This window comes from Pelophylax lessonae (genome assembly GCF_965119305.1).
Source record: "Pelophylax lessonae genome assembly, chromosome: 2".
In the NCBI taxonomy this organism is placed as follows: domain Eukaryota; kingdom Metazoa; phylum Chordata; class Amphibia; order Anura; family Ranidae; genus Pelophylax; species Pelophylax lessonae.
In genome coordinates this window covers 211,518,903-211,546,169 of record NC_138769.1, presented here as the reverse complement: position 1 = coordinate 211,546,169, position 27,267 = coordinate 211,518,903, and the positions used below count along the sequence as shown (strand labels likewise).

Sequence of the window (27,267 nt, the reverse complement as noted above, 5' to 3'; positions counted from 1 at the left end):
CATGGATTATACTACCCGTTACCCCGAGGCAGTTCCCTTACGCACTGCATCCGCTAAGAACATTGCTAAACAGTTGTTCATGGTGTTCAGTCGTGTTGGGATCCCTAAGGAGGTCCTTACGGACCAGAGCAACCCATTTATGTCACGAATAACTAGAGAGTTGTGCAAGTTATTTAAGGTGACCCAGTTGCGAATCTCCATATACCACCCTCAAACTGATGGCTTGGTAGAACGCTTCAATAAAACATTAAAGAGTATGTTAAAAAAGGTTGTGGACAAGGATGGAAAAAACTGGGACTTCTTGATTCCATACTTGATGTTCGCCATCAGGGAAGTAACCCAGTCCTCTACGGGATACTCTCCGTTTGAATTGTTTTATAGGAGACAACCTCTGGGACTCTTAGCCAAGGAAACTTGGGAGGGGGAGCAGACACCCCACAAAAGTGTCATTGAGCACATTGCTCAAATGCAGGACAGGATTGCAGCGATCATGCCTATGGTAAAGGAACGCTTACTGCAGACCCAGGCAGCCCAACAGAGAATAAACAGGGGTGCCCGACTCCGTGTCTTCTCACCTGGTGACAGGGTCCTGGTGTTAGTTCCCACTGTCGAGAGCAAGTTCCTAGCTAAGTGGTAGGGTCCCTTCGAAGTATTGGAAAGAGTTGGGAAGGTCAATTATAAAGTGCATCAACCAGGAAAAAGGAAGCCAGAGCAGATTTACCATATTAATCTGTTAAAGCTCTGGAAGGATAGGCTGGCCTTGACTGCGAGGTCCGTCCCTGTAACATCTAGGGGTACTGAGTCCCCTCTGGTCCCTGAGGTCACGATTCCAGATACCCTGTCTTATTCCCAAAAACAAGAAGCTAGAGAGTTCCTGATAAGGAATAGAGAGAAATTTTCAGAGTTACCTGGTACGACTTCCGCAGTTCAGCATGATATTGTTACTGAACCTGGGGTCCGTGTCAAGCTAAAACCATACCGAATTCCCGAAGCTAGGAGAAAAGGACATTAGTAATAAAGTAAAAAGGATGCTTGAGCTAGATTTCATTGAGGAATCCAATAGTGACTGGTCTAGCCCCATCGTTTTAGTCCCAAAACCGGATGGTACTTGGAGGTTTTGTAACAACTTCAGAAAGCTTAATGCAGTGACAAAGTTTGACACGTACCCAATGCCCAGGGTGGACGAACTTATAGACAGACTTGGCAAAGCCCGCTACCTAACTACTTTAGACTTGACCAAAGGATATTGGCAAATACCCCTGACTGGTAGTACCAAAGAATAGACTGCGTTTGTTACCCCAGAGGGTTCGTTTCAGTACAAAAAAATGCCTTTTGGGTTGCAAAATGCCCCTGCGACATTTCAGAGGGCCATGGACAGGACCCTAAGACCTCACCGACAGTATGCAGCTGCCCATCTGGACGATATAGTGGTACATAGCAATGACTGGGAGTCTCACTTGCCCCGTGTACAGGCTGTTCTGGATTCCCTCTTCAAGGAAGGTTTTACAGCAAACCCCAAAAAATGTGCCATTGGTTTAGAGGAAGCCAGGTATTTGGGCTACACTATTGGTCTTGGAGTCATTAAAACGCAGTTAAAGAAAGTAGAAGCCATCCAAGAATGGCCACGTCCTGCAAACAAGAAGCAGGTCAGAGCCTTTCTTGGGATTGCAGGGTACTATAGGAGGTTTATCCCGAATTTTGCAACTCTAGCTGCCCCACTGACTGACCTTACGAAAGGGAAAGAATCAGTAATGTTGAAATGGTCCCCAATAGCAGAGGAGTCTTTCCAAGTCCTAAAGAAGGCTCTTTGTGCACAGCCAGTGTTGTACTCCCCTGATTTCTCAAAGGATTTCTTGGTACAGATGGATGCTTCTGATGTAGGTATTGGGGCAGTATTGTCACAGGTACACATTGGGGAAGAACACCCTGTGGTGTACCTGAGCAGAAAGCTTAATGAACACAAGAGAAAGTATGCAGTCATTGAAAAGGAATGTTTAGCCATAAAGTGGGCCTTGGACGCGCTAAGGTACTATCTGTTAGGGCGCCAGTTTGATTTGATAACTGACCATGCTTCTCTGAAATGGGTGGCCCAAAAGAAGGAGACTAATAGACAGGTGAACCGGTGGTTTTTGGCTCTACAAGATTACTTCTTCACTGTAAAACACAGGCCAGGTGTTGAGATGGGGAATGTAGATGCCGTGTCCACTCCTGTTGGGCCACAGGTGTTCCAACCTTGGGGTTGAAACAAGAGGGGGGGGGGGGATATGTAGCAGAGCGTCCCAGAGAGAGCTGGAAAAAGTCCTGTTCGGGGTTTATACATCCCCCAGGCACCTCTCCTACACCTTTAGGGATCTCTGATCCCTGATCCAGTTCGGATCTTGGTCCTCTCCCCCAGGCCAATTTAAACTCACCTGAGACAGACAGCCAGTGCTCTCTCAGCCTGGGAAATCAGACAACGTTTGTCTAGGAGAGCAGAAGGTCAGTAAAACTATCAGATTGTGTCTGTGAAGGCTGACAAGCGGTAGGCTTGCTCAGCCTGTTAGTGAGGGCCTGCTTTGTGTGTAGTAAGCGCCGGGACACGGCTAGGTTTTTGTTTTGTTATTATTTCTCCTGCTTGTTTTTCCTTAAAGCACTGTACAGCACTTGTATATAGACTAGGCTTGTGACGGTATCAGATTTTGATGCTGCGATTAATTGATTAAGGTTTTGCCACGGTATACGGTATTATCACGGTATTCTATTATTAAATTTCCACCTCACTTCAATTTCATTGCTGAATTTAGGGGCTTTGGTTCACTTATGCACATTATTATATAGTCAGTCAGTACAGACTCTGTGAACCAGGCCTAAAAAATAGGTCATCAAGCAGTGTCTGGCCTAACTGGTGATAACTGGTCCTGGCGCTCGGCTCCGATCCGATGGCCTGGTCATTAAGAGGGCAAATCCTTGTGGTCAAGAAGTGGTTAAACCTGAAGGAGGTGTTGTTTATAAATTACTTTACTATTGCTTTAGGCCTGGTTCACATGTATGCGGGTTGGTGGTTCACATGTATGCGGGTTGGCGGTTCACATGTATGCGGGTTGGCGGCCCACATTTGCACAGGCATAGCAGCCCATTGATTTGAACGGGCTGCTATGCCCTCATTTTGCGCAGAAAAAAGGTGCATGCAGCAATTTTTTAAAATTCAGTGGCCTTGAAATCCATCCTGCTTTTGCACCATGCGACTAACCTGCAGTTCCTGCTCTGGCAAGCTTTCTGCATTTTTTGTATACGTGGGCACGGCATTTAAAAACAGTTTGCGTGTGCAGCAACGGCAGGTAAGTCGCATGGTGCAAAAGAAGGATGGATTTCATGGCCACTGCATTTTTTTAAATTCTGCATGCACCTTTTTTCAGCTGAAAACGCAGGCATAGCAGCTCAAGCCCATTCACATCAATTGGCTGCTATGCCTGTGCAAATGTGGGCCCCCAACCCGCATACATGTGAACCAGGCCTAAAGCAATAGTAAAGTCATTAATTGGTTAAACCTGCAGGAGGACCGGTGTTTTTATCTATTAATGACTTTACTATTGCTTTAGGCCTGGTTCACATGTATGCGGGTTGGGGGCCCACATTTGCACAGGCATAGCAGCCCATTGATGTGAATGGGCTTGACCTGCTATGCCTGCGTTTTCAGCTGAAAAAAGGTGCATGCAGAATTTAAAAAAATGCAGTGGCCATGAAATCCATCCTTCTTTTGCACCATGCGACTTACCTGCCGTTGCTGTACACGCAAACTGTTTTTAAATGCCGTGCCCACATATACAAAAAATGCAGAAAGCTTGCCAGAGCAGGAACTGCAGGTTAGTCGCATGGTGCAAAAGCAGGATGGATTTCAAGGCCACTGAATTTAAAAAAAATGCTGCATGCACCTTTTTTATGTGGAAAATGAGGGCATAGCAGCCCGTTCAAATCAATGGCCTGTGCAAATGTGGGCCGCCAACCCGCATACATGTGAACCGCCAACCCGCATACATGTGAACCGCCAACCCGCATACATGTGAACCACCAACCCGCATACATGTGAACCAGGCCTAAAGCAATAGTAAAGTCATTAATAGATAAAAACACCGGTCCTCCTGCAGGTTTAACCACTTCTGGATCGCAAGGATTTGCCCCTTTAAAGACCAGGCCATCGGATCAGAGCGCCAGGACCAGTCATCACCAGGTAGGCCAGACACTGCTTGATGGCTATATAATAATGTAATGTGGGCTGCTATGCGTGTGTGTGTGTGTGTGTGTGTGTATATATATATATATATATATATATATATATATAATATATATATATTAGAGCTGCACGATTCTGGCCAAAATGAGAATCACGATTTTTTAGCTTGGAATAAAGATCACGATTCTCTCACGATTCTCTGTGTAACAAAAAAAAAATGGGATAACTTTACTGTTACGTTTTTTTTTTATTCATTAAAGTCTATTAATTGCGTTTGAAAGACTTCTGCGCAAATACAGTGTGACATAAAATATTACAACAATCGCCATTTTTTTCTGTAGGGTCTCTGCTAAAAAAATATATAAAATGTTTGGGGGTTCTAAGTACTTTTCTAGCAAAAAAAAAACTGATTTTAACTTGCAAGCAACAAGTGTCAGAAAAAGGTCCAGTCTTTAAGAGGTTAAACTTCCTTTCTCCCTGGCAGAGGGAAGGAAAAGATACAATGTAATCATTTTTGTTTATAGTTACTGGGGGACTTAATGCTGAAAGGCATTAGCTGTGTGAGTGAATGAGTCATCCAGCTCACTGAAATGTATCAATTCACAAGTCAGACCCAGGAGCAGAGAAACTCGGTATTTTAAAAATGCCACAATAACAATACCGTGGCTATGCAATACCGCGATATATCGAATTACCGAAAACCGGCATATGTCTAATATAGACTTGTATATAGCACCAATAAACACCGCACTGTTTGTCACTACCACACTGGATTTGGTATCTGTGCCTGAAAGACTGCTTATCCCAGGGAGCTTTGTACCTGCTACCTGTTCCCCAGCTTACTATATATATATATATATATATATATATATATATATATATATATATATTTCTCAGGTTCAGCTGCTATATTTTAGATTTTGAATGCACAATTGTTATAACAAAACAATAGTTCCGGATCGGTATCGGTTTCGGCAGATACGCAAAGCCAGACATCGGTATCGGTATAGGGACTAGAAAAGTCGGATCGGTGCACCCCTAGTCTAGAGAATCCCTTTCAGAGGAGGTACTGAAAGGCTCGAGCCCTTGTCAGTTGACCCTGAGGGACAAAAAAACGTCTTAGAAGCCGAGAAGTAGGGCCCACATCTATGATGAGGGTCCTTGCCCTTAGTAGCCTGCAGAAGAAAGGTACTCTTACCCCCTGTGAAACCTTTAATGGTGTCATCCAAGGTAGCTCCAACAGACAATCTCCTTGAAAGGGGAGAGCAGTCAAGGCCTTTTCAGAAGTCTGGTCCGCAGACGAGCATTTGACATGGCGAAGGACCACAAACAGAGAGCCGAGCCACTAGGGGAGTCGCATCCAAAGAGGAATCACAGATAAACTGCAGCCCCTTGAGCCACCTCTGAGTGGCTCTGATGAAGAGGGGTCTCCCTTGAAACGCGTCAGACCTACCAGCACAGAGGCCTTCCAGTCCTCCTGCTATACCAAAAAGAATCCTAGTCTTGGATGTCACCCGACCGTATTAGGATTTTATATGTGTATTTACAGCATGCATTTGTGAGTATGATGTATGGAACTCTTTTTACTCTTCAATACATGTTTTATGATGTTGCACTAGGTCGGTGCGCCCTTCTCTTGTTTTTGTTATCTCCTAGTATATGTGGATGCCCATGGTCCTGAGAGGGCAGCAAGAACCTAGATGCCATCAACACAGCCTTCCCCTTTAACACAGCACCTAAGTGCAGGAGAATTATCTGCTTATCTGGTGTCTCAGAAGATTGCAGGGAGGGAAAGGGAGAGGAAAACTTCTGCTTTAGCCGTCTAGGCGGCCCGAGCGGAAGTGGGAGCGGGTACCTGCCAAAACTAGGTACCCGCTCCCCCCCCCCCCCCAAATGTGGCATGTCAGGGGGTCAGGAGCACTTTTGGGTGGAACTCCACTTTAAGTGGTTAAAGCTTGTAGGAAGAGTTTTCATTCTCCTCTGACTGGTCTTATGAGGCTGCAGGACCCCTGACCCTCTGTCTGGACAGTGCTGATTGGCCCTGTGATGATCACATGCACTCTCCCAAGAAAAAAAAAACTCTCTAGCTATATTTACACCAAACTGAGCATGTGCAGTTTGTACCCTGCCCTCATACGTATGCATGCATGTTTACCAAAATGAAAGACTGAATAGTCTGATTCCATCAGAAGCCTAGTTATGAATGCTTCAAGCATTGGACTTTGCACTACATGCTTGCTCATCTGTTTATGTTCTTATTAAAGTTCAATATCCAAGGCCAAAATACAGTAAATGATATGCCATGTCATAAAAAAGAAAATGAGAGCTGAAGTGTTGAAACACCGAAGGATAAAATCAGAGCAAATTACAAGATTGGGATATAATTGTCTGCACACCTGTTTCTGAAATCACCGTTTTCTATATAGAAACATCTTACATGTTTTGAATATAAATATGAATAACAGACATACATCAGTCACACTGACGCAAGTCCCTTTTCAGGAGGTGTACAAAAACGTACTAACTTCCATTTCGCCTGGGACCCATGGTATTGTAGAATCAGGTTAGTGGACATGTTCACTTCAGCTCCAAAAGGTTTTACCCCCCCCCCAACCCCCCCCCCCCCCCGTTCATGACCAGGCAATTTTTTGCGATACTGCACTGCGTTACTATAACTGAATATTAAAACTATTAACTGAAAATTGCGAAGCTGTACCCACATAAAATTGATGTCCTTTTTTCCCTATAAATAGAGCTTTCTTTGGTCATATTTGATCACCTCGGTGTGTTTTATTTTTTGCGTTATAAACAAAAAAAGACCTAAAATTTGGGGAAAAAAACAATATTTTTTACTCTCTGCTTTAATTTTTTAATTTAATAAAATTGTGTTTGAAGGACTGCTGTGCAAATACTGTGTGATGTAAAATATTGCAGCAATCGCCATTTTATTCTCTAGGGTCTCTGCTACAAAAAAAAAAAAATATATATATATATATATATATACCGTTTAGGGGTTCTAAGTAATTTTATTGCAAAAAATACTGATTTAATCCCTTCTGGACCGAAAGGATTTACTCCCTTAATGACCAGGCCATTTTTTGCGATAAAGCATTGCGTTACTTTAAAAGACAATTGAGCGATCATGTGATGCTGTACCCAAATTGTCCTTTTTTTCCCCACAAATAGAGCTTTCTTTTTGTGGTATTTGACCATCTCTGAAATTTAGATTTTTTTTGTGCTACAAACAAAAAAAAGAGAGAAAATTGCGTTTGAAAGACCAATGCGCAAATACTATGTGACATAAAATATTGAAACAATCGCCATTTTATTATCTGGGGTCTCTGCTAAAAAAAAAAAATATCTACTGTTTAGGGCAGTCATGTCCAAAGTCCGGCCCGCGGGCCAGTTGCGGCCCGTCCTTTAGTTTTATACGGCCCCCTCAGACACTGCTGACTTTTGTCAATGAATTTCTCACTGAGACTCCTCACATCCCCGCCCCGATGCCGATTTGGGGGCAGGGCCTCTGGCCTCCCTCGGCAGCTCGGCTGCTCCCGAGTCCCGCCGAGTCCCGCTCCGCCCCCCCCCCTCCCCCCCGCTCGGCTCTATCTGCCCGGCGCCGCCCACGACTGCGCGGACGTGCAGAATGAATTTGAAAATTGCATGCCTTCACCGAACACACAGCCACCCGTAGGAGCCTACCGAGGATCTTGTGGAGCTGACCGAGGAGATGTCACTTCTACAATCCTACTGTCTGTTTCTGTAAGTGTGATGTGTGTGTATGTATGGAGCTGACCAAGGAGGTGTCACTTCTACAGTCCTACTGCCTGTTTCTGTAAGTGTGATTTTATTCAAAAAGTACTGATGCTTATTATTTCCTATATATATATATATATATATATATATATATATATATATATATATATATATATATATATATATATATATATATATATATATATATGTGTATATATATATGTGTATATATATATATATATATATATATATATATAATATTATAATATATATGTGTATGTATGTATATACGGTGTGTGTGTGTGTGTAAATATATATATATATATATATATATATATATGTGTGTGTGTATATATTTAATTTTAATGGTTCAAATGTCAGGCAAATTGGTCGGCCCTCACGCATGTTCACTTCATCAAATCTGGCCCTCTTTGAAAAATGTTTGGACACCACTGGTTTAGGGGTTCCAAGTAATTTTATTGCAAAAAATACTGATTTAATCACTTCTGGACCGGAAAGATTTACCCCCTTAATGACCAGGCCATTTTTTGTGATACAGCACTGTGTTATTTTACCTGACAATTGCGCGGTTGTGCAACGCTGTACCCAAATAAAATTGATGCCCTATTTTTCCTACAAATAGAGCTTTCTTTTGGTGGTATTTGATCACCTCTGCAGTTTTTATATTTTGCACTATAAACAAAAAAAGCGACAATTCTGAAAAAAATGTTTTTTTACTTTCTGCTATAACATTCCCAATAAAAAATAAAAAAAAAAATTAAAATCTTATATTTTCATCATTTTAGGCAAATTTGTATTCTGCTACATATTTTTGGTAAAGAAAAATCCCAATAGGTGTATATTGATTGGTTTGCGCAAAAGTTACCACGTCTACAAACTAGGGGAAAGATTTGTTTTTTTGTTTTTTTTTTACTAGTAATGGCAGCGATCAGCGATTTTTAGCGGGACTGCGACATTGCGGCACACAGATCAGACACCTAACTGACAGTTTGGAGGGACCAGTGACATTACTACAGTAATCAGTGCTAAAAATATGCGCTGTTACTGTACTAATGACACTGGTAGGGAAGGGGTTAACACCAGGGGCGATCAAAGGGTTAAATGTGTCCTTAGGGGGTGCTTTCTAACTGTATGGGGGATGGGCTTGCTGCATGAACACAGAGACCTGTGTTCTTAAATGAGAGGAACACAGGATCCCTGTGTTCATTACTGACAGAACAGCGGTCAGCTGTGTTTACAACGGCAGACTGCCGTTCTGTCTCCACCGGCAGTGATCGTGGGTGCCCGGTGGCCGGACCCACTGATCAGCTTCCCCTGTGACGAATGGGCACGCACGCGCCCCTGCTAGCGGTCCCGAGAAGCGACATACAGGTACGTAAGCGACATACAGGAACAAGTCGAGAAGCGACATACAGGACATACGGCGGCTGGTCAACAAGTAGTTAAACTCGTAAACAAAAATTTCCAGAGAACGCCTAGTCATTAAGTAGTTGTATTTGGCAGGCAGTAAAGCAAACTAGTAACATAAATAGGGCTGTGTTGTGCACATTGGCTTGGCCTTTTTAAGGTTAAATATGTGGTGAGCAATCGACATCTCGCCAACCAGCCTCTGGAAAGGCCACCACAAAATCCTTTTCAGAGGGCCGGCAAGAGCTTTCACATGTTAGAACAGGCCCTAGGAAATAAATATTTAGACAGGGATGCTTTTAAGGTTATGAGTCTTCCCCTCCCTGAACACATACACAAAGCAATTTGGCTGGAGTCCTACTTAAAAAGCAATCCTGAGCCAAAACGAACGAGACTCGCAGTACAGCAACAATAGTCTATAATCCTAAAGTGGACCTAAAATCTAAAACTAAACAAAGCAAAGTCCTATGGAAGATACTAAAGACAAATAAAAAACTGGATGAGCGGCACTTCCTGGTCAGTTGTTTAGGCCTTCCAGATACATCATAGGCCTCATAGGCATTAATGTCCTCAGACCTCTTCCCCTCCGATCTGTCCAGTCCTTGGGTTTGCTTCAAAAAATTGGGAATAATGTGTATTGATCCATACCCCCATTATCATTTGAAGTATTTTAGAACAAAAAGGTAAATGTAACCATAGTTACATACATAGTTACAAACTTAACCACTTTCAGTGGTTTTAAGCCCCCCCGTTCACACCAGAGCGATTTTTCATGCGATTTGACAGATCAACGGCAATGGCAGTGTTCAAATTGGTGTGACGCCGACTTTGTGGTGCTGACTCGATTTGAAAAAGAATTTCCTGCACTACTTTTGGCGATTTTGGGTGCGACTTGCACAGACATCTGTGCATAAAGTCGCACAGATGTCTTTCAAGTCACACTGACATGCGGCTTTGATATCCTGCGATTTCAGGATGAAGTCACTCGATTTAAAAGCCATATTCAAGGTGAACTAGTGCTAAAGGCTCAAGGTTTTTTACCTTCATGCATTCCATGAGGGTAAAGATGATGGACTAGCAAAGCATGTCTCCAGACCTAAACCCTATTGATCATTTGCGGGGCATCCTCAAACGGAAGGTGGAGGAGCGCAAGGTCTCCACCAGCTCCGTGATGTCGTCATGGAGGAGTGGAAGAGGACTCTAGTGGCAACCTGTGAAGCTCTGGTGAACTCCATGCCCAAAAGGGTTAAGATAGTGCTGGAAAATAATGGTGGCCACACCATTATTGACACTTTGGGCCCAATATGGACATTTTTACTTAGGGGTGTACTCACTTTTGTTGCCAGCGGTTTAGACTTCAATGGCTGTGTGTTGAGTTATTTTGAGGGGACAGAAAATCTACCCTGTTAGAGCCCATTCACACTAGGGCGACTTATGAGGCGACTTGTGTCGCCCCAGGTCGCCCCAGGTCGCTTGACATAACAAAAGCAATGTTAATCAATCAGTGCCATCCTAATTGGCACTACTGAAGTCGCTCCGACTTCAGAAAAGGGTCCTGTACTACTTTGAGGCGACCTGTGATCCGACTTGTCCCATATACTTCAATGGGAGTCACCTCCTTATCTTAATTGAAGCGACTTGTGATCCGACTTTCCATAAAAATGGTATTGAACAAGAAAAAATGAGCATTTTTCTTATAATTTTTATTAAAACATGAATACGGCTTCTCTGCACCAGGCGTTTTTTCTTGCAGGCATTTATCGGGCATTTTTGGAGGCAGGCATGACTTTTTTTGGATTTAGTGTCTGGGGGGTCTAAAAAGTGTACCTGTGAAGTTTCAGCTCTGTAGCATGTCCAGAACCCCCAAAACATTAGCATTTTTCTTATAATTATTAATACAGCAGTGTGGCGGCTTTTTTACACCTTGCCTTTTTTATTGCAGGCATTTATCGGGCATTTTTTGGAATCAGGCATGACTTTTTTTGGATTTAGTGTCTGGGGGGTCTAAAGTGTACCTGTGAAGTTTCAGCTCTGTAGCATGTCCAGAACCCAAAAAAAATTATCATTTTTCTTATAATTTTTATTAGAACATGAATACGGCTTCTCTCCACCTAACTTTTTTTCTTGCAGGCATTTATCTGCATTTTTGGAGACAGGCATGACTTTTTTTGGATTTAGTGTCTGGGGGGTCTAAAAAGTGTACCTGTGAAGTTTCAGCTCTGTAGCATGTCCGGAACCCCAAAAAAATTATCATTTTTCTTATAATTTTTATTAGAACATGAATACGGCTTCCCTGCACCCGGCGTTTTTTCTTGCAGGCATTTATCGGGCATTTTTGGAGGCAGGCATGAATTTTTTTGGATTTAGAGTCTGGGGGGTCCAAAAAGTGTCCCTGTGAAGTTTCAGCTCTGTAGCATGTCCAGAACCCACACTGAACCCACTGAACCCACACTGCTGTATTAATACTTATAAGAAAAATGCTTTTTTTTTTTTTCTGGTTCTGGACATGCTACAGAGCTGAAACTTCACAGGGACACTTTTTAGACCCCCCCAGACACTAAATCCAAAAAAAGTCATGCCTGCCTCCAAAAATGCCCGATAAATGCCTGCAAGAAAAAACACCGGGTGCAGAGAAGCCGTATTCATGTTCTAATAAAAATTATAAGAAAAATGCTAATTTTTCTGGGGTTCTGGACATGCTACAGAGATGAAACTTCACAGGTACACTTTTTGGACCCCCCAGACACTAAATCCAAAAAAAAGTCATGCCTGCCTCCAAAATGCCCGATAAATGCTTGCAATAAAAAAGGCAAGGTGTAAAAAAGCCGCCACACTGCTGTATTAATAATTATAAGAAAAATGCTAATTTTTTGGGGTTCTGGACATGCTACAGAGATGAAACTTCACAGGTACACTCTTTGGACCCCCCAGACACTAAATCTAAAAAAGTCATGCCTGCCTCCAAAAATGCCCGATAAATGCCTGCAAGAAAAAACGCCGGGTGCAGAGAAGCCGTATTCATGTTCTAATAAAAATTATAAGAAAAATGCTAATTTTTTGGGGGTTCTGGACATGCTACAGAGATGAAACTTCACAGGTACACTTTTTGGACCCCCCAGACACTAAATCCAAAAAAAGTAATGCCTGCCTCCAAAGATGCCCGATAAATGCCTGCAAGAAAAAACGCCAGGTGCAGAGAAGCCGTATTCATGTTCTAATAAAAATTATAATTTTTGGGGGGTTCTGGACATGCTACAGAGCTGAAACTTCACAGGTACACTTTTTAGACCCCTCAGACACTAAAGACATGCCTGCCTCCAAAGACGCCCAAAAAATGCCCGATAAATGCCAGCAAAAAAAAAAAAGGAAAGGGAAATTAGATCACAACACATCATATTCTGATTGGCCAAATACAAAGTCCTACAAAGTCGTCTCACGTAAGTCGCGCTGAAGTCGCACCGAAGTCGCGCTAAGTCGCGATAGAAGTCGCCCCTTATGAGGCGACTTTAGTGGTCGCGGCAGTGTGAACCGGCACTTATACAAGCTGTACACTCACTACTTTACATTGTAGCAAAGTGTAATTTCTTCAGTGTTGTCACATAAAAAGATATAATAAAATATTTACAAAAATGTGAGGGGTGTACTCACTTTTGGGAGATACTGTAGTTTCTTCATTTTCCAAAACATTGTGACAAAAAATGACAACTTCAAAAATCTCGCCATGCCCCTTACTAAATACCTCAAACTATCTACTTTCCAAAAAGGTGCCATGTGGGGGGTATTTGTACTGTCCCAGGAAATGTAGGGCCTCAAGAAATGAGGCTGTCAGTACATCAGGATTAATCAATTTTTAAATATATATACAGTATATACAATAGTTTGTAGACGCTAGAAAGAAGAGATATTGAACCTACGAAAGGAAACATTCTTCATTTTTTTTGTCAAAAACCTGTGTACTGTATTTATTGATTTTTGACACTGTTTTGGGTGAATGAGCAGCTCATTCACATGGGGGGGGATCTTGGGGGCCCCCTTGCTAACCACTTACCCACTGGGCACTTAACCACTTCCGCACCAGCCACCGCAGTTGTACGGCGGTAGGCTGGCGCTCCCAGGCAAAGTGCCGTACATGTACTGCGCTCGCCTGGGTGGAGCTAGGGGGCGATCGCGCCTCCGGAGGCGCACTCCCGCCCCCGCGCATCAGCTGGGGAGCCAGCACGTGTGACCGGCGGCTTCAATGGCCACCGGCCACTCGCAATCTCCCGCAGCAGAGAGAGAAGGACAGACGACTGATGTAAACATAGCCGTCTGTCATTCTCACTGAAGTAATCACAGAGGCTATGTGATCCTGCTATATAGGATCGCATGTGTCATTTTTACAGTAACAGTGCATATGTTTAGCACTGATTACTGTAGTAATGTCACTGGTACCCCCAAAAGTGTCAGAAATGTCAGTTAGGGGTCCTATCTGTCCGCCACAATGTCGCAGTCCCGCAAAAAAAAAAAAACGCAGATCGCCGCTATTACTAGTAAAAAAAATAAAAATAAAAATGACATAGATCTTTCCCGTAGTTAGTAAACGCAATAACTTTTGCGCAAACCAATCAAAATATGCTTATTGCGATTTTTTTTTTACCAAAAATATGTAGCAGAAAACAAAGTGGCCTAAAATGTTAAAAAATTGTGATTTTTACATTTTTTTCTTTTAAAAATTTCATATTAAAATAATGTAACAAATATTGTTATTTTTTCAAAATTGTCGCTCTTTTTTTGTTTATAGCGCAAAAAAAAAAAATCGCACAGGTGATTAAATACCACCAAAAGAAAGCTTTGTGGGAAAAAAAGGACGTACATTTTGTTTGCGTACGGTGTCGCACGACCGCGCAATTGTCCATTAAAGTCATTGAGCAGTCAAATCCTCCGGTCTGAAAGGGGGTAAACCCCCTTCCTAACCAGACCAATTTTCAGCTTTCAGTGCTCTCACATTTTGAATGACAATTACTCAGTCATGCAACACTGTCCCCATATGAAATCTTCGTCCTTTTTTTCACACAAACAGAGCTTTCTTTTGGTGGTATTTAATCATTGGGTTTTTTATTTTTTGCGCTATAAATGCAAAAAGACCGAAACATTTGTAAACAAATGCATTTTTCTTCTTTTTAGTTTTAAAATTTTGCAAATTTAGTAATTTTTCTTCATAAGATTTGGCTAAAATTTATACTGCTACATATCTTTGGTAAAATAACCCAAATAAGTATAAATTATTTGGTCTTTGTGAAGGTTATAGAGTCTTCAAGCTATGGTGGCAATCATTGAAAATTGATCACACCTGATGTACTGACGGCCTATCTCATTTCTTGAGACCCTAATGCCCCATACACACGTGCAGATTATCTGCAGACTTTTGTCTGCAGACTTACCTTTTCTATGTAGTACAAGGGCCTGCCGGATTGCATACAAATTGAAAATGTTTAGGTTTGACCTCATATTATATGGTTTTGGTAAGTCTGCAGACAAAAGTCTGCAGATAATCTGCATGTGTGTATGGGGCATTACAAGCCAGGAAAGTACAAATACCCCCCAAATAACCCCTTTTTGGAAAGCAGACATTTCAAAGTATTTAGTAAGAGGCATGGTGAGTTTTTTTAGGGCCCTTTCACACGGGCGCTCCGTATGTCCGCAAATCATCCTATTTTTTTGCGGATGATTTGCGGACATAATGTAAGTCTATGGCATTGCGGATGTCAGCGGAATACCATCCGCTGACATCCGATTTTCTTCCTGTCAGTTCTGTTCCATTTTTTGGAACTGAACAAAACCCTATTTTTGTTCCGTTTTTGTTCCGTTCAAAAAACGGAAAGGAAGGAAAATCGGATGTCATCCGCTGACATCCGCAATCCCCCATAGACTTACATTATGTCCGCATTACATCCGCAAATGGATGGGATGATATGCGGACATACGGAGCGGATGACAGAAATGTCATCCGCTCCGTGAAAAAAAAAAAAAGGACCGCAGCGGAGCTCTCACACGGAGCGGCCGTGTGAAAGATCCCTTAAGTTGTAATTTTTTCCACAATTCTTTGCAAAATGCAAGATTTTTTTTTTTTTTCACAAAGAGGTCAAATTACCAAGTTATTTCTCACACACTGTATAGGCATACTTGCAACTACACCCCAAAATACATTCTGCTACTCCCCCTGAGCATGGCAATACCACATGTGTGAGACTTTCCACAGCCTGACTACATACAGAGGTCCAACATCCAAGTAGCACCTCCAGGTGTTCTAGGAGAAAAAATTACACATATCATTTCCTGACAACCTATTACACTTCTGAAGGCCCTGGGGAGCACCAGGACAATGGAAACGCCCACAAAATGACCCAATTTTGGAAAGTAAACACCCCAACACATAATCTAGGAGCCATAATGCGTCTTTTGAACATTTCATTTTTTCCACAAGTTTTTGGAACATGTGAAAAGAAAATGAAAACGCATTTTTTTTTTTTTACACAAAGTTGTCAATATATAACATTTTTCTAACACATAGCATGTACATAGCAAAAATTACACCCCAAAATATATTCTGCTGCTCCTCTTGAGTATGGCGATACCACATGTGTGACACTTTTACACAGCTTAGTCACATGTAGAGGCCCAACATGCAGGGAGCACCGTCATTTCCTGATTTCCCATTACAATTTTGTGAGGCACTGTAGGGCACTAATAAGCACTGTAGTGGCACGGATGAGCACTGATGTGGCATGGATGTGGCACGGATGAGCAATGATGTAGCATGGATGTGGCACGGATTAGCACTGATGTGGCACGGATGAGCACTGATGTGACATAGATGTGGCACAGAACGAGCACTGATGTGGCACGAATGAGCCCTGACGTGGCATGGATGTGGCACGATTGAGCACTGACGTGGCATGGATGTGGTAATTGAAAGATAGCGGTTCCAAAGACAACCTCCCCCAGCCACATCCTATATATTGTGAACATTGGAAGCCAAAAACAGGTGAGAGAAACAGGGAGCTAGGCCAAATGGGGGTCTAACCCCAACCTCAGTGATCCCGTGTTCTTGTCCTGTAAAGGAGGATTTTAAAGGCTATGAGGTTGTCATAGATGAATCATGTTCCTATTAAAAATTAATTTTATTAATATAAAAAGAGGGAAATTTAAAACAATGCTATGTCACTAAAATATTGATACAACCATGTGTTAATAACAGAAAAAAACTGTAGGCAGTCATAGCAGATACAGTGTTCAATGTATTAGTGCATAGTTATTTGGTCCGACGCATTTCACAGAGCCTATGCTCCTTTAAATGCTTCCTCAGGGACGGCACGTAACATGCGAAGACTGTTACAACACACCATTTGTTTAGTTGCTAGAGGTGATAGATATCTCAATCCTTGGGTAAAGCAGACATCCGCAAAGGCGACGCAAGTCTGCCGATGGAGATGAACCCCTAGCGGGCATCGGACCGCACTGGTACTTACTGGCAGACACCTATTACAGCTAGGTAGGGACCACACATATATCCACTCTGTAATGGTGGTCAAAGAGCATCCCACATGTTAGTAACCAGGGGTAGGGAGAGGTAGAGAGGAATACGTCCCACCCCTGCCGCACCTATTTGACAGGGAGCCGCGTCCTGGCACGGATGAGCACTGACGTGGCATGGATATGACAACAAATGAGCACTGACATGGCATGGATGTGGCACGGATGAGCACTGACATGGCATGAATGTGGCACGGATGAGCACTGACGTGGCATGGATGTGGCAAGGATGAGCACTAATGTGGCACGGATGAGCACTGATGTGGTATGGATGTGGCACGGATGAGCGCTGACTTGGCATGGATGTGGCACGGATGAGCACTAAAGTGGCACGGATGAGCACTGACATGGCATGGATGAGGGACAGATGACCACTAACGTGGCATGGATGTTGCACGGATGAGCACTGACGTGTCATGGATGTGGCACGGATGAGCACTGACGTGGCATGAATATGGCATGGATGAGCATTGATGTGGCATGGATGAGCACTGATGTGGCATGAATGAGCACTGACAAGGCATGGATGTGGCATGGATGAGCACTGACATGGCATGGATTAGCATGGATGAGCACTGATGTGGCATGGATGAGCACTGACGTGGCATTAATGTGGAACGGATGAGCACTGACGTGGCATGGATGAGCCACAGATGAGCACTGAGGTGGCATGGGTGGGCACGGATGAGGCACGGATGAGGCAAGGGATGAGTGCAGCTGCAGTCTCTCTCCTCTCCTCGCACACTGTACCGATCGTTGTGTACAGTGTGCAAGGAGAAGAGAGAACTGAACCTGACATGCGCCAGTTTGTTGACAAGTGATCGTTCCGTCATTGGACAGAGCGATCACGTGGTAAAGGGCCGCGGTCATTGGCCCTTTACCGCGATCCGTGATGCGTCAGGTCCCCGGGACCCAGCGAGCATTGACACTTCCGTGTGCGTGCCCCAGGGGGCGCGGGAAGCGCGATTCTGGGAGTACGCCCTCCCAGAATAAGCCGACCGCGGTGTAGCTGTAATTCAGCTATGGCCTGGTCGGCAAGTGGTTAAAGGGGGCTTCCAGATTCCAATAAACCCCCTGCCTGCAGACCCCCACCACAGCCAAGAGTTGTCAGTAAGAGGCCCTTGTCCCCATCAACATGGAGGCAAGCTGCCCCAAAGTCACCCCCTACCCCCCCCCCCCCCCCCATGTTGAGGGCATGTAGCCTGGTATGGTCTTTCCTGACCTGCTGGGCTGCATGCTCGGATAAGGGTCTGGTATGGATTTTGAAGGAGACCCCGGGCCATGTTTTTTCTTTTTGGCGTGGGGTTCTCCCTCAAGATCCATACCAGACTTAAAGGGCCTGGTATGGATTTGGGGGGAACCCCACAACGTTGCCACCAATTGGATCAGTTAAGATAATGATCTGACTTCAATGATATTGAATAGGCTGAAAAAGGACCAAAGTCGGACCAAAGTAGTGCAGGAAACTTTTCAAAGTCGGGCCGACTTGTATCGGACCAGTTAAGACGGCTCTTATAGGGAATCACTGATTTATACACGTCATGGGACATGTGCTCTCAAAGTCATACCGTATGTCGCACCAGTGTGAACCGGGCCTTAATCAAAGTAAACAAATAAAAATGTATTACAAATGTAACAAACCCAACATTGACAATCAATTCATATCCTCTGCCTATAAGAAAGAAACGCCCGTCCAGGCGCTATTTGTGGATATTTCTAGTAATGACACTCTCATCAGCTATCATTCGCTAAGCTCCATCCTTGGTAAAAATCTGTTACTGGGCCAAACTTTGGCTAGTTTGCGAGATCTATCATCATTAGGCAACAGACTGGGCTTTCTGCCAGATGTTTCAGATGGTGACAGCAGACGAATGGAATCGTTCAGCTGTAATGTTTGTAAAACAGACATGTTGTACGCTCCAAACAGATTCCGACATTATTACATAAAAATTCACAAAGCTCCATTTGCTGACAACCATAACGTGGCGTACATAACACGGAGCTGACCTAGTAAGCACTCCGCACATGTGCTGGACTTAGTGGCAGTGTAAAGGTTAACTTGTGTGATGACTTCCAGCATACCCTGGATCTGACAGCTCCAATAAAAGGCTGGACGGTGGGTGATCCTATTAGTGGGCAGGAGAGTACATCTCCACTTACTGGCTGTGTCTGCAGGGCAAACACTACACCCAGCTGTGATTTCTCATTACAGATCTATTATCTGACAGTTGTAAGCCAAACACTCCCTTACAGAGCTCTGCTTTTACAGTTCTCAACCACACACTACCTTACAGATCTCTAGTCTGACAGTTCTCAACCACACACTACCTTACAGATCTCTAGTCTGACAGTTGCAAGACAGACTCCCGTACAGATCTTCTATCTGACAATTGCAAGCCACAGATTCCCTTACAGATCTCCAGTCTGACAGTTGCAAGCCACACACTCCTGTACAGATCTCCTATCTGACAAGTTTCTAGCCACAGACTCTCTTACAGATCTCCTGACAGTTGCAAGCCACACATTCCCATACAGATCTCTAGTCTGACAGTTGCAAGCCACACACCCCTTTGCAGATCTCTAGTCTGACATTTGCAAGCCACACACTCCTTAGCAGATCTCTAGTCTGACAGTTGCAAGCCACACATTCCTGTACAGATCTCTAGTCTGACAGTTGCAAGCCACACACTCCTTAGCAGATCTCTAGTCTGACAGTTGCAAGCCACACACTTCCTTGCAGATCTCCTATCTCACAAGTTGCAAGCCACAGACTCCCTTACCGATCTCCTGACAGTTGCAAGCCACACACTCCCTTACAGATCTCTAGTCTGACAGTTGTCAATCACACAATCCCTTACAGATCTCTAGTCTGACAGTTGTCAATCACACAATCCCTTACAGATCTCTAGTCTGACAGTTGTCAATCACACACTCCCTTACAGATCTCTAGTCTGACAGTTGTCAATCACACAATCCCTTACAGATCTCTAGTCTGACAGTTGTCAATCACACAATCCCTTACAGATCTCCTATCTGACAGCTGTCAATCACTCACTCTCTTACACATCTCTAGTCTGACAGTTGTCAATCACACACTTCCAAGCAGCATGCGATGTGCTGAGAGAAGAGCAGAACAGTGGAGATGACACACGATGACATCTACAAAGAGCAGACCTGAGATGCCTCCACCGATGACAATGACATCATACGCGTTGCTCATGGCTGCTGTGAGTGTTGTCTCCCTGGCAGGATACGATCATGGACACAAGTCACTGGACACACAGGCAATGATTTCTCTTTACTGGGCAATACTGGCACACAGAGGGACAGCACGGCCCCTCCATCGTCACGCCCTCGTTGTGTTACTTCCAGCGATGCTATTGGTCAGGCTGTCCACAAGCGCTTGGCTGCCCCTCCCTCTGTGGAAGCAAACAGGTCAGGGTGGAGGAGGCAGCCTGCTGCTGATTGGCTGATTCTTTGCCCATTGAAAAAAGTACGGGTGTGTGTGTGTCTGTGTGTGTGGGGAGTTCAGCGGGAGTCCACCCACCTCAGAAGTTTACTCCATAGAAATGTTTGTTCTGGCAGGAGGGGAGAGACTTCCCAATACTTTAGCATGCTGAGCCTTCCCTTCTCATTACTCTTCATTAGATATCTAAGCACAAACTAAAATCCATACTGCGCCCAGGATACACTCTTCATAAATGCTGCATTTATTAAACAGCAAAAAATGCCCCCTCCCCATACAGCCAAGGGTTAGAAAGTGGCATTTCAGCTTATACCCTACTATCCCTAACCACTTTTATCCCCCCTCATGCCAAGGCCAATTTTCAGCTTTCAGCGATGTCGCACTTTGAATGACGATTGTGCGGTCACACTGCACCCAAACTTTGAATTGGTATCATTTGGTTCACAAATAGAACTTTCTTTTGGTGGTATTTAATCACCGTTGGGTTTTTTAATTTTTGCTAAACAAACGGGGAAAAAAAGGAAGATTTTGACATTTTTTTCTCAGTTTGTTATAAGATTTTGCAAACAGGTAATTTTTCTCCTTCACTGCTATGCGCTGATGGGCACTGATAGGTGGCACTGATGAGGCTGCATTGATGGGCACTGATAGGTGGCACTGATGAGGCTGCATTGATGGACACTGATAGGCTGCACTGATTGGCATTAATGAGGCGGCGCTGATGGGTATTGATAGCCACTAATAGGCTGCACTGATGGGCACTGATGAGGCTGCACAGATAGGCTGCACTGATGGGCATTGATGAGGCAGCACTGATGGGCATTGATAAGCACTAATGAGGCTGCACAGATAGGCGCTGATAGGCTGCACTGATGGGCACTGATAGGCTGCACTGATGGGCATTGATGAGGTGGCACTGATAGGTTGCACTGATGCACGCTGATTAGGCTGCACTGATGGGTACTGATAGGCTACACTGATGGGCACTGATAGGCTGCACTGATGAGGTGGCACTGGTGGGCACTGATAGGCTGCACTGATAGGTGTCATCAGGGCAGCCATCAGAAATTTTGAGGCCCCTTACACAGTTTTAGGCCTGGGTCCCCCCTGGGCCTGACCACCAACATTCCCCAGTGCCCGCCTACCATGTTGTCATCCTCCTCCAGTCCCATGTCCTACTGCATCCCATGTCCTCCTCCAGTCCCATCTCCTCAATCCCAGGAACATAAAGGTGAACGGTTCTAGTAAATGCCGCTCCTCCTGTCCAGGAGTGAACAGCTGGAGAACAGGGGAGGGTGGGGCATACAGCTGTTTGTGAGGGCTAGTGAGGGGCCTGGACCGCCCACATAGTGCCAGTCTGTGGAGAATGGAAGAGCTTGCAATTGAATGGTATTGCAAGGACAGGTGGCAACCCTACTGTGTTTGGGGCCCCCTCGGGATGCCTGGGCCCCCTACATGTGTATGGGCTGTACTCCCCTGATGGCAGCCCTGGGTGTCATTGATGGGCGCTGATAGGTGGCACTGATGGGCACTAGTAGGCAGCACTGATAGGTGGCACTGATGGGTGACACTGTTGAGAAGGCACAGATGGGCACAGATTGGCAGCACTGGTGGGCATTGTTGGGACTGCACTGATAATCAGGACACTGAGAATCAGTGCCCTGATTATTAGTGTACATGTCCCTTTTAGAGAAGCCAGTTATCGTCTCTCTTCGCCTCTCCTCATGCTTTCAGCATGTGTTTGGACACAGCTGATCACGTGGTAAAGAGCCGCTGATTGGCAATTTACCTCAATATGTAATATATAATAGATCAAGATAAAATTGCTAGATTAGCGTTTGATCTGGGTCTGTGTTGGGGTTGGGGGTCAAAGGTCATGCTTAGAGGCAAAGTCAGGGTCAGTGTATTTTAGGTAGGATAAAAAGGGTTTTATAAATGTAGTATTAGTTAACCAGTTGCCGACCACCCGCTGCAGTTTTACTGCCGCAAGGTGGCTTGGCTGCACGAACCGACGTAACTGTACGTCGGTCGCGTGCGAGGGTGGGGGGCGCACACGCCCGCCGTCCCCGCGATGATGATGTGCTGATTATGTTCAGAACTGATCAGTCATCAGGTCCAGGCCAAAGATTTGGCCCGGACCTGGTGATTAGCTCTGACCAATTGCAGAATGTCATGTGCCTGTGTAATGTAAAAACAGGCACAGGAAATTATGCAATCTCCTCTCCTGGAGTGTACAGATCTTTTTTCTGATCACTGTATTAGTGTCACAGGTGACATCAGTTAGCGTTAATGTTAGTTAGCGTCAATCCAGGACAGCATCAGATTGACCACCGCATATTTAGTAATACATTTTAACCCTTTGATTGCCAGTGACACACACACACACTAAATACCACCATTACTAGTATAGTGTCTGAACGGATCAATATCTTTGATCAGATCAGAACTATACTAGCGTCCCCAATAGTTTAGTATAGTGTTCCCAAAACGCAGCGTTAGCAGGATCAGCCCCGACACCTGCCAGCTCCTGCGATTAGCCCCGCTGCCCATCCCCCAAGAAGTGCAGTATCAGCAGATTACTGCAGTATTAGCAGAGTTAGGCCTGATCTCTGCTAGCACTAGCAGTTACATTTTTTGGTAGTGGTTCAAACAGTCCTTGACAACCAGGTGCTTTTTTACCTGTGAGTCACACTAGGTACCTATAAATTTATTGGCCAAACTGTCCAAACAGAGGTACACTAGTGAAGAGGCTAACACGATGCTGAGCAGGACAGATGAGAGCGATGGGGAAGATAAGGTCAGGCGTACACGACCCCGTTCTTCTGTTCCTGAGGTGCAACAATTACAGGTTTCCCATATGCAGCAGAGTGTCAGTACTTGTGCCACTCAACCTTCTGGTGAACTGGCAAGCACCAGCGGCCTAGTACATCCTGGTAATTTTTTAACTAGCAGTGCAGTAACACGTGGTGATGTGGTGAGTCCCATAAGTGCAGTTCAAGCTGGTGTGGTGGCTAACACAAGTAGTGTCCCTAATTGCCGGGGCTTCCCCCAAAGGCTTGTAGATTCCTGACTTAGATGGGGGGGGGGGGGGGAGAGCCTGCTTGCAGTGTAATAAATTGCTTGCAGTGAAGTGGAGGGACACACAGAATGTTTTCGTTCTGTCCTCGATTCACGCAGATACGACAGTCCAAATTGCAACAGTGACTGGTGTTGTTGAGAAGCCCCTCTGTGTCCAGGAACACAACCTTAACATGGGAGGGGTGGAGGGGGGCAAAGTGGGACTTTAACGGTGCAAAATGATGGAGAAAAATCAGAATTCTCAAAAATTGTACATTTTATTACACATAGGAGGTGAGGACAAGACAGTACATCAATATAAAATGATAAAATCAAGAAAATGCACTCGAAAATATCAACTCTACATGTTTCGCCATCTTCATAATAGCTTCTTCAGGAGTTTTCATAGACATTTCTCGAGAGTGAACATTTCTTAAGATGACCTGAACCCTTTCTTATGCCGAAGGTGGAGGCAATAAAGGTGACGCCACCCAAGCGAGCACAGAGGGGGAGGGGAACCGAGACATCCAACCTCTTAAAGTTGACACATAGAGAGGGTGACAGCCAAGCTGATTATAATGAATGTGCAGTTGATTCACTAGGTACCCCAATGTAAAAATGCAGGGAGGGAAAACAAAGTTTCCTTAGTATCCCCAAATGGGAGGTATCCCCAAAATTGGCAAAATTGGGCACATGGATTATCATGCAGTATTCAAAAGTTCACCGCCATTGTAGTTGAACAAATTTTCCAATAGTACGCTCAAAATGAAAGAGACGCAAATGGTCTCGAAGCTCATATGTCGTTCCCCGGTGGTCAATTTTGGGGATACCTCCCATTTGGGGATACTAAGGAAACTTTGTTTTCCCTCCCTGCTTTTTTACATTGGGGTACCTAGTGAATGTACCCCAATGGCTGTCACCCTCTCTATGGGTCAACTTTAAGAGGTTGGATGTCTCGGTTCCCCTCCCCCTCTGTGCTCGCTTGGGTGGCGTCACCTTTATTGCCTCCACCTTCGGCATAAGAAAGGGTTCAGGTCATCTTAAGAAATGTTCACTCTCGAGAAATGTCTATGAAAACTCCTGAAGAAGCTATTATGAAGATGGCGAAACATGTAGAGTTGATATTTTCGAGTGCATTTTCTTGATTTTATCATTTTATATTGATGTACTGTCTTGTCCTCACCTCCTATGTGTAATAAAATGTACAATTTTTGAGAATTCAGATTTCTCTCCATCATTTTGCACCGTTAAAGTCCCACTTTGCACCCCTCCATTGTAGCTACTTTAAACAAAGGGATGTGGTGCTTTCTACTTCATCTCTAGCAATATTTCTTTAAAATGGGAGGGGTGGACTTCAACGACCAGATGATGGTGTCGTACTTATATACAAGAAAGTGTCTGTATACATATTCCAATTCAAAGGGAATCTTACTGGATATACGAGACCAAGGTTTTTAATCCATCAGGTTTGAATGTTGAGTTTGACTTAAATTGTTTAATTTCTGATAGATAATGTGATGATGTTTTTATTCACTATATTTTCAATGGTTTTAGCATGTTTTTATATGCCTAAATTTTATGTAAAATAGCAGCGGGTGTGTTTATGTCAGCTTATGTGCTTTATATACATATATATATATATATATATATATATATATATATATATATATATATATATATATATATATATATATATATATATATATATATATATATATATATATATATTTTTTTTTTTTTAAGTGCTGGTTTTTTAGTCTTTATTAGCAGGGTAATTTTTTACCTTTACCCTTTTTATTTGAAACATTTCAGGTACTGTTCTTGATGTCTAGGCGTATTACAGATTTGTGGCCACTAGATGTCAGTCATTTTAGGCCCATGCCGGATTCCCAATTTATTTCCCATGGCAGCGTCTGTGTTATTTATGTGCGTGAGTGACTAGTTGACTCCAACCCCGCTGACGAAGTCCTGTAGGATGTAACGCGTACGGGAGGTGGGGTCTGCCCGCCTGACGTCACTCGCTATTATTCTGTGTTACCATATGGTTCTCGCTGTGGCCGGAGACTGTGGTATGCTGTACTTTTCATTCATTTATTGGATTTCGCTGACACGCTGGAAACCATTTTATCTCTTATGTGATTAACCCCACGCGGGGAGTGGAAGTCTTTCGCCTTATTACCAAGACTTACTTCATGGCTGGTGTCAGTTGGAGGATTTGGGAGTTCCTGTAAAACCAATTTTAGCCTTTTTGACCCACTGGCAGTACAGGGGTCTATTAATGAGGTGAGCGCATCTGAGTGCCTGTAGTGAAGGGATTGTCACTAAGTGGATTTTTACAGCACCCTTTGTGGATTACAGTTATTCCCATACTGATCTATAAGTAGGAAGTTTGGGGCTCAACTCTTATATATGGACTTTTTTATTTTACTTATTCACGATTTGCACTGCACTTTATTTTTGTGTATATTCCAATTGGCTCTGCCTACGTGCTATACAAAGCTTCAGGAAGAAATGGATTCTTCCTAAAATTTCAGGAAGAGATCATCACAGCCCTTCTGTATCCAGAAGGTGCTGTGGCCCAAATTCACAATACAGATGCAGTGAGCCAGCTGCAAGAGAGGCATTTTCCGTATGTCCTCCCTGGTACCCCTACCCTACTGCATTTTGAGAAACTCTAGCTTGAAACGTTTAAAGTGTAAAAAAAAGTTACAAAATAAATGAATAAATAAAATTATAAAGAAAAATAATAAAAAAAAAAGCAAAATAGTTGTTTTATTGAGGTAATTTTCTGTTATTACTGTTTTAATATTTTATAATATACTGTTATACTGTAATTTTTTATTGTTACTGTTTTTCATTGTTAACCATAGTTTTCTTTGCAGATACCCCCATTCTACTGTTTTACTGTACTGTATGCTATTATAATGTAATGTTTTATTGTTGCTGTGTTTTTCATTTTTAACCATAGTTTTCTTTGCAGATACCACCATTCTATTGTTTCACTGCACTGTATACTATTATATTGTAATGTTTTATTGTTAGTGTGTTTTATTGTTAACCATTGTCTGCTTTGCAGGTACTCCCATCAGCAGCCGCACTGATTTGTTATTCTGACAGCAACAGCATTTGCTCTCAGCATGTACGTAAATCAATGATTGCATAGGGGATGGGGTGGACACAGAGGGCGGATCTCTCCTATGCTTTGCCATATATTTTTTAACACTTTTCTTGGCAGAGATTTCTTCATCCACATGGATCGATGCAAATGGAGGAATGCCTCTCAGCAAATAGCTTAGGGTGTCTACTTTCCGAAAAGGGGTCATTTGGGGAGGATTTTGTGGTGTCTTGGCATTTCATGGCCTCCGAAACTGTGATACGTAGTGAGAAGCAAAATCAACAATTTACACCCTTAGAAAGCCTAAAGACGGTGATTGGTTTTCGGGGTCCTGTACGCGGCTAGATTGCCAAAAAGTCTCACACATGTGGTATCTCCGTATTTAGGATAAGCAGCAGAATGTATTTTGGGGTGTCATTTCACATATACCCATGGCATGTTTAGGCAATATATCATTTAATGACAACTTTGAGTAAAAAACAAATAAAAGATTTTGTCATTTTCCTAAAACTTGTGGCAAAATATAAAATATTCCATGGACTCAACATGTCTCTCAGCAAATAGCTTAGGATGTCTACTATCCAAAAAGGGGTCATTTGGGGGGATTTGTGCTATTTTCGCATTTCATGGCCTCCGAAACTGTGATAGGTAATGAGGAGGGAAATC

At 43.6% G+C, this 27,267-nt stretch overlaps 1 protein-coding gene across 1 annotated transcript in view; it reads right to left on the bottom strand.

The window, feature by feature from the left end:
• LOC309547666 (amine oxidase [flavin-containing] A-like) overlaps positions 1-20,186 on the bottom strand; it is a 223,767-nt gene extending 203,581 nt beyond the window's left edge. The window contains exon 1 of the mRNA XM_082247561.1: positions 20,138-20,186. Within this exon, the coding sequence (XP_082103687.1) occupies positions 20,138-20,183 (46 nt within the window). The 5' untranslated portion in view covers positions 20,184-20,186. The remainder of the gene's footprint in view (positions 1-20,137) is intronic.
• Between the last annotated feature and the right edge of the window lie 7,081 nt (positions 20,187-27,267).